Source organism: Mesocricetus auratus, unplaced genomic scaffold, assembly GCF_017639785.1.
Source record: "Mesocricetus auratus isolate SY011 unplaced genomic scaffold, BCM_Maur_2.0 Super-Scaffold_15014, whole genome shotgun sequence".
Lineage (NCBI taxonomy): Eukaryota > Metazoa > Chordata > Mammalia > Rodentia > Cricetidae > Mesocricetus > Mesocricetus auratus.
Window position 1 is genome coordinate 18635462 of NW_024429186.1, and position 14036 is coordinate 18649497.

The window sequence follows — 14036 nt, forward strand, 5'->3', positions numbered from 1 at the left end:
CAGAGAATGAGACAGACACCAGAGTAGAAGCGTGCCAGGTGATCGTGAGTTTTCTTTCCCTGCCTCAAACCACAGAGACGCTTAAGAAGTGGCTGAGCAGTGCACCCTCTGCCTGTAGCCACACTACCCACAAAGCCAAGTGGTGACCCAAAACCATTTCTGGGTTATGTTGAGAAATCCCTGTCTCATGCCCTGGAAATACCCAGAGTTTACTGATGGAAACCGGAGTAACCACAAGTGGTTTGTTCTCACACCCTTTGTGGTAGTTTTGTATGCAGAAAAGAAGATTTAGGGGCTGGAGAGATGGCTCAACAGTTTAGAGCACTGACTGTTCTTCCAGAGGATCTGAGTTCAATTCCCAGCACCCACATGACAGCTCACAACTGTCTGTAACTGAAGTTCCAGGGTATTTTACATCTTTATACATATATGTGAGCAAAACACCAATGTACATAAAAAAAAGTTTAAAAATATTTAAAACTTGCCTTAAATTTTTTTTTGAGACAGGGTTTCTCTGTGTAGTCCTGGCTGTCCTGGAACTCACACTATAGACCAGGATTACTTCAAACTCAGACATCTGTAACAAGATTCTTCCCACTAGCCTGGTCCCAGAGCCATGTCAACTCCAAATAACATACAGAGACTCTATTAGTTACAATACTGTTGGTCAATTTCCAGGGCTTCTCATTGGCTAGTTCTGTCTTAAGTATTAACCCATGACTACTAATATATATATTTCTATAAGGACTTATCTTTCCAAGGATGCCATCCTGCTGTGTCCTCTCTTCCGGTGATTACAAGACGACTCTCCACTCTTGGCTACATTTCCCAGAATCCTCCTTGACTCCTAGCCCCACCTATCTCGCTTCCCTATTGACCAACAGGGCTTTACTTATCAACCAATAAGACAAGCATATACACAGAAGGACTTCCTCCATCAGACATCCTTCTGCCTCTGCCTCCTGAGTGCTAGAACTACTGGCTTGTACCACCACCTTGGGTATTTGCTGTCCTTTTTTTTTTTTTTCCAGACAGGGTTTCTCTGTGGCTTTGGAGGCTGTCCTGGAACTAGCTCGGTAGACCAGGCTGGACAGAGATCCGCCTGCCTCTGCCTCCCGAGTGCTGGGATTAAAGGCGTGCGCCACCAACGCCCGGCAGGTATTTGCTGTTCTTACAGAGAACCCAGGTTAGGTTCCCAGAACCTATACTGTGGCTGACAATTGTGAGGAAGTACATAGTGCACATCCATACGCAGGCAAAACACTCATACACATGAAACAATGGTCACCAGTCTATCTGTGATGATGTATTATTTATGATTCTTTTAAAGCTTGCCTGAGGATTCAGAAAGTAAAGTCAGCCACAACCCATAGAAGTCAGGCACACACCTTTAATCCCAGCAGTCAGAAACTAAGAGGAGGTGGTGGTACACACCTTTAATCCTAGGACTCAGGATTAAGAGGTAGACGGATCTCTCTGAATTCAAGACCACCCAGGAATATATGAGATTCAATCAGTCTAAAAGAGTACCAGATCACACGCCTGTAATCCCAGCACTAGAGGGGTATAAAAGATAGAAGCAGGGCCTTCAGTATTCAGTAGGAGGCATTCATTCTCCGTCCATGCTGAAGAGAGGTTACAGTCTGAGGCTTGGTGAGAGCTCATAGAGACAGGATCAGCCCATTCCGCCTGAGGTAAAGGTAAGAAGCTAGTGGCCAGCTGCTTTGCTTTTCTGATATTTATCTTGGAGTTTGAACCCCCAAATCAGTCATGGGGGCTATTTATTATTTCGTGTTACTTTGAAACAAATTTAAAACCACTCCTGTTTTCTTTCTCAGCAAGAGGGATGGAACCCGTGAGCGCTCGCTTGCTAGGCAAACACACCACTACTGAGCACACACCCTGCCCTCATTAATTCTTTTTGTTTGTTTTGAGCAAGGCTGGACTTGAACTCACAACAGTTCTCGTCTCTGCCTCCTGAGTGTTGGGATTATAGGCATCAGGCACCAGACCTGGCTCATTGTTTCAAAATGTTTTTAACAAAACACTTATGAAAGTATCACCAAATCAAGAAACAGAACATGTCTATGACTCCCCAAGGATTTCCCATGCCTGTGTAGAATACCCTACTGAGCTCCATTCTGTCATTATATATTAATGTAAGTATTTTCTTTAATTTTTTCCCCGTTTTTTAAGACCTGGTTTCTCTGTGTAGCTTTGTAGACCAGGCTGGCCTTGAACTCAAAGAGATCTGCCTGCCTCTGTCTCCTGAGTGCTGGAATTAAAGGCATGTGCCACCACCTCCCGATTTTGCATAAATAGAATCTTACAATAAGTACTTTTGGTGTCTAGCATTCTGATTTTGAGATTCACAGTGCTGTTTTTATCAGCAGTTTATTCCTTTCTATACATTTTAAAGCATTTATTTAATGTGTATGAGTGCTTTGACTGTACGTAAGTATGTCACCATGTTGGTGCCTAGTGCCTGGGGGAAACAGAAAAGAGAGATGGATACTCTGGAACTGGAGCTACAATGGTTGTGAACCACCATGTGGGTGATAGGAACCAGCCCAGACCCTCTGTAAGGGCAACACGTGCACTTACCCATTGAACACCCTCTCCAGCCGTTACAGTTACTTTTACAGAACGTTTCAATTGAGAAAGAGGCAAGAGGCTGCAGAGTTTGAGCCTGTGCTACATAGTGAGATTTATCTAAAAACCAAAACCAAAGACAAAACTGCAAGTCAGGACTGGTAAGATGTCTCAGTGATTTTTAGATTTGCCAAGCAAGCCTAATGATCTGAGTTTGATCCCTCCAACCTGAAAAAAGGTAGGAGAGACTGCTTCCACAAATTGTCCTTTAACTGCCACACATGAACCATGACACGGTCTTGCACATATGCATGAACACACACACACACACACACACACACACACACACACACACACACACACACACACACACACGTCCCAGAAAACAAACTCCAGGGATCTAGATGATTACATACTTTAAGTCATTCTTATGAAGACGTGCTTATGAGGTCTCTTACATGTTTGTAAATACACAAATACCAACTCTACCATGATTTCCTATTACCAATACATTTTCATGGGTTTTAAAAAAATTCTGAAGCCTTTTGCATTTAATTCTTATTTTTCTGAGCAGAAAGAGATTAAGTGTTGGGAAAAGACTGTTACCATCCCAGTTCCCTGAAGTGAAGGCAGACACTGTCCTAACCAATAAGATAATTTATTGCCTGAGATTTGTCAGGACTTGAGATTCATAGCTGCAGATATGTAACTATAGGAGGGGATTCTACTGCCCTCCTCTCCCAAGTACTTTTAGGAAACCTTGAAGGATGTTCATCTTGGACACATACAGTCTAAATATTACAAAGGATGTTGTTTTGAAAGATATTCATCCTAAAAAATTTTAAATCCAGAGATGTGAATCTCACCACCTAGCCATTTTTTTTTTTACTTTATTGCTATTGTGGGGCATGCTGATGCAACCCTGCATACTTGGAGGTCAGAAGACAACTTTGTGCAGTCTGGTTGCAACTCAAGTAGCCATGCTTGCTTGGCAAGTAATTTTATCATTTGTGCAATCTCCTGGACCTCTTCCCTTCCAACCAGTTCTTTTTAAAAAGGGAAATGTCAAAAATACTTCATAAATATATAACTATACACATAAGTGGAATATAAATAAAGATGTATAAATAGGCAAGTACATATGTTTATTACAAAAAGGCCTTTATTGGGACCATGAATTATTCTGTATTCCTAGAGCATTTATTTATTTATTAGTAATACTTTTTGGTTTTGTTTTTTTCTAGACAGAGTTTCTCTGTGTAACAGCCCAGGTTATCCTGGAACTGACTTATTTAGACCAGGATGGCCTCAAACTCACAGAGAGATTTGCTTGCTTCCCAAGATTAAAAGTATGCACCACCACTGCCCAGCCCCAGAATTCTTAGGGTATTTAAAACAGCAAGTTAAATTTGGATCGCTCACATTTTGCCATGGAGCATATTGCATCTCACAGAAAAGCTAACTCCTCCACCTCCCGCCCCCTCTGAGGCAGGTTCTCATGTAACTCTGTCTGTCTTGGAACTCAATATATAGACCAGGCTGGCCTCAGAATTTATAGAGATCCACCGGCCTCTGCATCCTGAGAGCTGGGATTAAAGGTGTGTGCCAGTACACACAGTTTAAAGCTAACTTTTCTTAAGTGCTTTTCATGGGCAAGCTTGCAGATGAGGAAACTAAAGCTTCCAGAACTTCATTACTCTGACCTAGTTTACAAGTGTCAGTATGTGTTTAGGGAATGAGTTGGAATTCCAGTTTCCAATTTTTTTTTCTTATCTGAACTTCCTCTTTCGTTTCCTGCTTTTGCAGCTTTCACGGAAGACTTAGAGCATTGACTACCAGGAAAACTGCCCTTCCCCGCCTCACCCTTTCCTCTCCCCGGCTCTCCATCCAGCAGGTTTCCGCCCCGCCTTGCCCAGGGGTTAAGTCCCAGCGGAGTGCAGGAAGAACTACATTTCCCAGAGTGCATCGCGAGACAGAGTCCTCCAACCAGAACTCTCCAGACGGCGCCATTTCTGTGGAGGGAGTGGCGGTGCGGCCTGTGAACATGGCGCTGTTCCCGGCCTTTGCGGGCTTAAGTGAAGCCTCCGGCGGTGGAGCATCCAGGAAAGGTAAGCACCCAGAAAGAGTCGAAAGAGACAATCGCTGATATTAATGGCAGTTTTCCGGGCCCGGGTCTTGGCCTTTGACTCGGATTTGTTTATCCACTTGTATCCCAGAGTTCTCCGCGGCGCTGCAAAGCCTTCTGGGTCTTGCGTGAAGTGTGGGTCTGAAGGCTCTTTCAGGCACTCAGGTGGTCAAGTCAGGTCAGGGCAAACGAAGACTAGGGTGAGGTGTTGGGTCTCGGGCTAACGGTACCGTGTCTTTGGACCTCATTCGCCTAGAAGCTGCAATGACACAACTCCATTACACAGAGAAACCCACTTCAAACACTGGTTTTTCTTTACTAAACCGTAACCCCCAAGAAAGTCAGAGACCGTTCGTTGTCAGCACGGGTCCAAAATATAGAAGTGTCCAATAAATGTGCCTGGAATGTCCAGTAAATGTGTGGACGGATAATGCTGCTTGAACGAAACCAAAAACAAACATTGTAATAAGGTAGAGTGCAATAATGCCGTAGGTGAGCCACAGTTAACTACATTATAAAGTGGAACGTTCCAAGGTGCTGGAGGAGTTAACTTTGGAATGGTTTTCAGGAAGGTAGGATCTGGACAGATGAGAGCATTCAAGGGCTTTCAAAAACCCATGGAAGAGAAGCACGAGGCTTACTTAGATACATGTAATCACAGCTACCATTCAAAATGAAGTTAGCTGGTGGATAAGCTCATAAAATACATTTAATACTGAAAGCGTAAGATCCAGTTTGAAGGGCTGGGCTAGGTGGCACACACTTGTAATCTCAGCATTTGGGAGGCAGAGGCTGGTGGATCTTTTTGAGTTCTAGGCTTGCTTATTTTACATAGAGAGTTCCAGGCCAGCCAGGGATACATAGAGAGAGCCTGTCTCAAAAAACAAAACAAAACAAAAACAAAAGCAACAAGAAAATTAACTCAAGGTGTCTCAACCTTTTACAATTGGTTTTGCTTGTCAGGATCCAAAAGAAGACAGAATTCTCGTTGTGTTTTTCTTTTCTAGACAGGGCCTCACTATGTAACCCTGCCTGGCCTGGACCTCACAGAGATCTGCCTCCCTAATGTTGGGATTAAAAGCAAGTGCCACCATGCCCAGGCACATTGTATTTTCCTCGTGTGCCCCTTAGTTTTCTTTCATTATAAAAGTTTCTCCTGCTCTCACATTTTCTCGGGTGATTTATTTGTTGAGGGAACTGGTTATTTGTCCTGAGGCTGTTTCCCAACAAATCTCCATGTGACATTCTCATTCATCCCCTTGTTTCCTGTAAACAATGTAATTTTTTGTTGTTGTTGAAGACAGTACGTTTGGAGTGCTGCACATATGATAGGAAACCACTTGGTTTCAGTGATATTAATATTGGCCAGTGAATTCATACGTTTCCAACCCTTATCTCTTGGGAAGTTGCCCATCAATTGGACTTTAATTTTTTTAAATCTGTCTGCATGTATATCTGTGCACCATGTTTGTGCCCAGTGCTCTCGGAGGCCAGACGAGGGCATCAGATCCCCTGGGACTGAAGTTACAGATGGTTTCTGAGTCTCCATGGGGGTGCTGGAAATCAGACCTGTGTCCTCTGAAGAGCAGCCAGTGTTCTTAACCACTGAGCCATCTCTCCAGCCCCTCCCTCACATTTTATCTGATGACTTTGTGGTGATGATGTTTTGTATTTTCCTGTGACAGGGTCTCACTGTGGGACCCAGACTAGCATCCAAATTTTAATCTTATTGAATGAACAAAAGAGACTCAAAAAGCATAGGTTCTTCTGACTCTAGAATTTGCATTATGAACTGTATTTATTTATTTGTGATTACAGTGTTGGGGGGGTTCTTGTGACTTAAACATCATCTTTGCAGTTCCTGGGCTGCTTCATAGGATAGGTCAGCACCTAGGAAAGCGTCTGCTGTTGCCATCACTGTCTCCCCAGTACCTGGAATGGTGCCTGAGTATGTAGCGGGTCCTCAATAATGCATTGACTAAATACACAGTTACTGTGAAGAACAGAGGATTATATGCTGGCTACACGTTATACCTTGAGTGGACTTTTGGAAGAGGTTAGATCTGTTGGATATGGAGATGAAGATAGACTTCATGTTCTGAATGAGTTTTATTTATCCAGCAGATATTTATTGAGTCTACAGCACTATATTAGGAGTTAGGAGTATTTGAGTGAGTGGTCATGGCTCCTACCTTAAGGCTGCTTATTGTTTGTAAGAGATGGGCAGGAGGAGGCGCTCAGAGCTGGGAATGAGGATGGAAGACTTGCAAACCACTTGCTGTGTCTGGCTGGAAGAATATGTATGTATGGACATATGTGTCTATGTACTCAAGTATATGGGCATATATAATATGTGTATGTAGGTGTTTTGCCTGCATGTATGTCTGCATCACTTGCATGCATACTGCCCTCAGAGGCTATAGGAGGCTGTCAGATTCCCTGGGATTGGAGTTGCAGACGGTTGTGAGTTGCCATATGGGTGCTGGGAGTCAAACTGGGATTCTCTGGGAGAGCAGCTGGTGCTCTTAACCATTGAGCCATTTCTCCAGTCTTGCTTTTTTATTTTATTATTTTTTTATTGACCAGTTTTTTAAAAAAAATGGACCTCAAAATCACAGAGATCCATCTGCTTCTGTCTTCTGAGCTGTGATTGAAGGATTTGAGTTGGCTTAGAATGTTTAGGGAGATGACAAGAGATAACGAAGTCACAGTTTGTAAATTGCCATGCAGTCTTACGTATGTGGCAGGAGAGTTTAGTTAAGTACAGAGTAGTTCCGTGGTGTGGTGGAGAGCCCTAGAGGAATAACGGTACATCCGGGCTTAACATGTGCCCTTGGCCATGTGACTCAGCTTCTGTAGGCCACAGTTGTCCAAGGTGCCCGGCCCTCTGAACTCTCACTCAGGCCGTCCCTGCTGTTTTTGTTCTGGGTGTTAAACTTCTCTGAGAGATTCTGTTTCACGATTTCCTTGGTTAAAGTTCAAAATCTGGACAGAGTGATGGAAGCATCTCCTCAATGCCTTCGGTATTGTCATCTCTAACATTTCCCTCGTGTATTCAGTTAAGAATACACAGCCTGTCAGAGGAAAATACCTTTTGCCTTTTGAGATGACAGTCACACGTAGGGTCTCTGGTGATCTAAACTCATAACCCCAAGAGTTGCAGTTGGTTAGAAAGGACTTCTCAGTGGTTGCATGTGACAGACCCTCCGCCTTGTCCTGAGGAAGCCTGCCTGGCGGGTGCTCTCTGAAGGCCTTTGGAGAGTCCTGTGCTTTGCTTTGTGCTGGGGCTTGCGTTTCTTTACGTCTCTTCACTCGCCGTCACTGTTCAGTGTTGGTGGTGTGAAGATCCACAGGATGCTCCGAGGACATCTCTCCCTGCATACTGTTTGCTCCATCTTTCCCCTCTTTTCCTTTGTTTATGATGGAATTTGATTGCTGTGGAAATACTCTGATCTCAGTGAGCAACAAGGACTATTTTTGTTTAGCTCTTGCCAGGAATGAGGCCCAAGGGAAAGGAACCAGTCTCAGAAGGAACATGGAAACAGGAGGAGAAAGATTGCGTGAGCAGTTGGTTAGCATTTACTAGATAGGACCTTACAAATGACTTACTCCCTTCGAGCCCAATTTCCACATCTGTAAAGTACTGGTGTAGCACTTCCGTAGAGCTGGCTATGGGAGTTGAAAGATGTAAAGGCCACACATGCTTGTCCTGGTGTTGGCCTACTGTGGGCACTTCCATTAGTTTCTCTTTTTTTCCCCTGTGCTTTTTACTATTCCTTTTCTCTTCCTGTCCTCATTCCCTGCTTTGCTACAAATATTGGTCGAACACCCGCTGTATGCCAAGCATTGCCCCAGCTGCTGGAAATACAACAGTGCATTATGCAAAGCACCCATCTTCAGGGAGCTTGTATGCTGTCTTTTCGTTAACATGCAGTTACTATGCGGGACTAGATGCCAGAATATATAAAGAACTTGTGGAACTCAATAATAAGAGGACCCTATTTAAAAATGGGTCAGGGATTTGAATAGCTATTTCTTCAGAGATGACCCATGAATGGCTAATATGCAAGTAAAAAGATGTTGACCTTATTGTCATAAGGGAAATGGAAACAGAGTCACAATGGAATAATGTTCCACCTGCTAGGATGGTGATGGTTGGAAAAACAACCAGAAGTGTTGCTTAGATGCATAGAAATGGAATCCTCGTGTGCTCTTGATGGGACTTGGATGATGCAACTACTTGGTAACATACGTAGTCTGGCAGTTTCTCGGAATGCTAACAGGGTTTATGATATGACCCAGCAATTGTCTGAATATCCACCCAGGAGAAATGAAAGCATTCATGGAGAACTTGTACATGGAAGTTCTTAGACACATAGCTGTAATAGCCACAGAAGAGAAATAACTTAAGTGTCTGCTGGCTGATGAATAGACACATTGAGTGAGGTGCATCGCCAAATTCCATATATTTGTCAGTAAAAAAGAACAATGTAATGCTACATGACTATAGCTTGAATGAACCTTGCAAGCCAGAAAGTGGGAAAAGCCAGTTACAAAACACCACAGAGTGTATGAACTGTACTAAGCAGGCAGCTCCGTTGAGGCAGAAAGTAGGTAAGTGATGATACAAAGCTGAGGGGGAAGGCCAGGGGCATTGGTGAGGAGCAGTGACTTGAAGCCAGGGCTGTTTGTCACAGGATGATGAAAGTGTCCAGTTGCAGAGGTGGCTGCACACTCGTAAAGTATACTCAAAACTGGTGTACTTGCTAAAGGGATGAATTTTATGCTACACCAGTTCTGTCTCAGTAACCCTTCAGTCTCAGCTGCCTTCCTCCCTTGCATGTGCAGGCCTTTTGCATTCTCTGCATTTGAAGGAACAGAACATGACACAGACCTCTCTGGGGACTGCTCCACGTGCCATCCCATGTCTTTTTTCCTTCCAGTTCACAGTCAAGACTTAGAAAGTTAGAAAAGACCCTCCCTGTAGAGTTGTAAATGAAGAGATGTAGAAACAGTTCATTGTTACGAAGTCAGAGGACAGAGAGATGGCTAGGCTGGTGAAGGCGTTTATCACCAAGAGTTCAGTCTCCCAGCCCTGCATGATGGAAAGAACTAACACGCAAACTGACCTCACACACTAAATGAATAATGCAGTAAAGATTATTTAAAAGGGAGTGGGGAGCTGGAGAGATGGCTCAGTAGTTAAGAGCAATGGTGGCTCTTCTAGAGGACCCAGGTTCAATTCCTAGCACCCACATGGCAACTCACAGGTATCTGTAACTCCAGTTCCAGAGGTTTTGACATCTCATACACATGCATGCAATACACCAATGCACATAAAGTAAAAATAAATAAATTATTAAAAAAGAAGTTAGAAAGTATAGATAAGCCAAAGACTTTAAACATTTAATCACACTAGTCAGAAGTAATCATTATTGTTTATAAATTTAAGTATTAAAGTTTGGCTTTTGTTGTTGTTGTTGCTGTTTGGTAGTTTTTTGAGACAGGGTTTCTCTGTGTAGCCCTGGCTGTCCTGGAACTTGCTCTGTAGACCAGGTTGGCCTTGAACTCTCAGAGGTTTGGCTGCCTCTATCTCATGAGTGCTGGGATTAAAGGCATGTACCATCACACCTTGGCTCTTATATTTTTATTTCCAAAGGTTATTGTTGTAAGAAAATGTTTGCTCTTGACTACACTAGTATAGAACATGGAGTGTTTCTTGGGTGGTCCACTTTCTCTCCTGCCGGTAAGCGTGTGTGGACTTTTTCTTTTTGGATCTTGCCATGTTGCAGAGCTGGACTACACCCGGTGTAGCTCAGGCTGGACTTGATCTCATGGTCCTTGTCTCTGCCTCCCATGTGGTGGGGTTACAGGTACTGCCGTGGATGACTGACTTTCTAACTTCTAGGAGTTTCTAAATGGACTTTGAGGGCTGTTGAGATGGACAGCAGGTGAAGGTGCTTGCTGCCAAGCCTGACAACCTGAGTTTGATCCCTGGGACCCACGTGGTGTGAAGAGACCAGTTGCATTGACATGTTCAGATATGAGACGGGATAGAACACATGAAATCTTGTTACCTTTTAGGCCACATTGGGTATGTGGCTTTTGTTTAAGACACAGCCCAATATTGTAAGAGGTTTCAATCTTAAATATTTTGTGCTAAGGCACCATGCCCTGTGAAATAAAAATGGATTCCCCTTGGTTTCTGTGGACTGCCCAAGATACTGGCTGATAATGACTGACTGTAAATTCAGATGGTAGCTGGTAGGATGGGTGGTTCCCTGATCTAGAAGGCCTATGGCACTAATGACATCCATCTTTTCTCTCTCTTGCATGTGCAGAATTAGACTGGCTGAGCAACCCAAGCTTTTGTGTTGGAAGTCTAACGGCTCTGAGCCAACAAGCTGAAGAGGTCACAGCCCTTGCTTCTGGAGGGTCACCACTGACAAGGTACTTGTTTGATTGGGGGAGTTAGTCTTGTGTACTCAGTGATGCTCTCTAGAAAACCCTGAGATGAAAGAAATGAATAGAGTTTGTCCTTCTGCTCAGTGACTAGGTGACTGACCGTCTTCCCTCACCTAACTCCTGTGGATTCTGCTTCCCCACCCTTTTGTATAGCAGTGACAAAAGTACATGACACAGTTAGTACCTATAATTAGGCCATGAGGGAAATTGCATCATTGTAACTCTCCAGTAACTTCACTGACCTCATTAGTGACCTTTAGAATATTGTTAATTTGGATATTTCTTTAGTTTCATTTTCAACACTTAGATAAAAATAGCCGATATAAGATAACAGAGGCTAAAATGTTCTAAGCTCATTGGGGAGCTAGATGACATACATCTTCCCTGGCTGTAAAGGAAGGTTTTGTAGACCATTGGACTGAGAAATGTATGTTCACAAATATAGACTAGATGGCCTCATTAACATGGTGAAAACCTCACACTTCACACTCCACATCCATGGAAGCCTCTGGAAATGGTAGAGGCCATGACCAGGAGGGCATTTGTAATGAGTACTGTTCTGAGGAAGAAGAGCTTTGTCACCTTTACAAGAAGGACCAAAACTACAGTTAAAGCATTTGTCCTCTAGGATGTCCACTGGGCTAATAACTGTTAAAGCGTTTGTCCTCTAGGATGTCCACTGGGCTAATAACTGTCCTCTAGTAATGTTGGCACACAGTTTGCCAGAGTGACTGGTAGGTTAGAGCTGTGTACTCAGGAAAGCACAGGGTTAGAGAGTGTTAGGAGAGTGTCCTCACCTGTTCTGACTTTGGGTCCAATCCTAATGTCTCTAAGGTGAGTTTAATCCAGGAAGGTATCGTGTCGTGTATGGGCTAGTAGTGAGCGTGTGTCAGCACTCATGCTTCTCTGTACACTATTTATCTGTGTGTGATTTCCCCCTGCTTCTCCTTTGACAATAATCCCGAAGTTGATTTTTCCAACAGGAGTCCTCTGAAGTCAGAGCTCTCAGATGAGAGTGATACTAGCCAGACACTCACACAGATAAGCAGAAGAAAGAAGAAAGAGAAAAAGAAGAAAAGGAAACATCAGCACCGCAAGAAAACTAAGAGGAGACACGAGCAGTCGAGCAGTGGCGGGTCTGAGTCAGACACAGATTCTGGGAAGGGCAGGTCTTCCAGAAGCCTCAAGGACAGTCAGAAGGAATCTGAGAAACCCAGGTGAGTGCTGCTTTCAGCTACCGTGGTGTTTTAAGTGCAGTGGTTCTTGATTGCTGCCATAGTTGGACATTTAATGGCTCTGTAAGCAGTTCATCAGAAGAGAGGCCTGTGGAGGAGGGACCAGCCTGGAACTCCACACCACACCCGACTGCCTCCAACTCTCAAGCGGTAGGATTGTTGGCATGTGCCACCACACCTGGCTTGATTCTGTGCCACTAGTTGGCATGTGGTTGGTGCACTGTGGAGTGCAGGTTCCACACTCAGAGAGGAACCAAAGTTCTCCTTCCCTTGCCTCAGCGTGCTCCGTCATTCCTGTGTACACGCAGGGACTCACAGTTGTGTGGCAGAATATTTAAAGGTGTGTGACTTTTGTTTATGCTGCATTTGTTTAACTTGGTGAAGCTGTGATTCTTTGCTTGTCTAAAACACCTGATGGTCTGATAAAGAGCTGAACGGCCAATAGCGAGGCAGGAGCAAGGATAGGCAGGGCTGGCATGCAGAGAGTATTAATAGAAAGAGAAATGAGCAAAGAGGAGGAACGAGAGAATGAGGAGAGGAGAATGCCAGGGGCCAGCCATGAGTAGGAGTAAGATGACAGGAGTAAGAACTGGAAAAGCCCAGAGGGAAAAGGCAGATGGGTTAATCTAAGCTAAGAAAAGCTGGCTAGAAACAAGCCAAGCTAAGGCAGGGCACTCATAATTAAGAACAAGTCTTTGTGTGTGATTTTTTTTGGGAGCTGGATGGTGGGCCCCTCAGAAAATCCTAAAAGAGCAAGAGAACAAAAACATTTTAAACAGTACATACAGTTGAGAGTGTCGCCCATGGCGGCAGGGAAGGCACAGCTGCAGGAGCTAAGGCCGTGGGCCAGCTTGCCTCAGGAGGGAGAGGGAGATGCCTGGGGCTGCTCATTTCCCTTGCTCCTTTGCCTTTGGTTCAGGGCTCAAGCATGACATAGTGCAGTTAAGTTTTCAGGTGAGTCTTCCCACCTCAGAGAACCTGGTCAAGAAAATGGCTCCCAGGTATTCCTAGAGGCTACTCAGATCATCTAGATGATTCCATATAGTTTTGTCAGGAAGCTTGTCTCTTGGGAGGTTCTAGATCTTGTCGATTGTCAGTATTAAATACCTGAATTACTACTCACTTAACTTTTTTTCTTATGTATTTTAGAAGAGAGATTATAATTTATTTCCTCAGTGGAACACAGTAAGAACGTAGTGCCATTGATTTATTTTTGTGTGTGTGTGTGTCTCTTTGGGGATTGTTTGCCTCTATCACGTACTTGGGATCCCTGCTGATGTTAGAACTCTGTGATTGAGAACCTGGAACCTGGCCCTGTTTCCATCAGAGGCCAACACTGCAGGCTTCCAGGATTCCAGGCAGTGTCAGTGACCAAGGGCTCAGGAGAGCTGACTCACCTAACAGTGTAGTTTAGGGGCTGTTTCTCCCACCCATGCTTGCATCTAGCAAAACGGTTGGGAATGCACTGCTTAGAGGGCAGGGATCATGGCTGCCTTGCTGAGCAGTATTTCTTTTCGTCATCCCTTGACATAGGGCCTGGTACTGGGCATTTTTGCTGTACGAATGGTTGAGTGTAGTGTCTTTACTTTTTTTTTTTTTAAACTTATTTATGGGGCTGG

The 14036-nt window shown here is 44.1% G+C and overlaps 1 protein-coding gene across 1 annotated transcript in view; it reads left to right on the forward strand.

Annotated features, from left to right (window-relative positions):
- The first annotated feature begins 4563 nt into the window (after positions 1-4563).
- Positions 4564-14036, forward strand: part of Nrde2 (NRDE-2, necessary for RNA interference, domain containing) — a 37589-nt gene continuing 28116 nt past the window's right edge. The window contains exons 1-3 of the mRNA XM_005068411.4: positions 4564-4700; positions 11059-11167; positions 12166-12399. Coding sequence (XP_005068468.1) covers positions 4637-4700; positions 11059-11167; positions 12166-12399 — 407 coding nt within the window. The 5' untranslated portion in view covers positions 4564-4636. The remainder of the gene's footprint in view (positions 4701-11058; positions 11168-12165; positions 12400-14036) is intronic.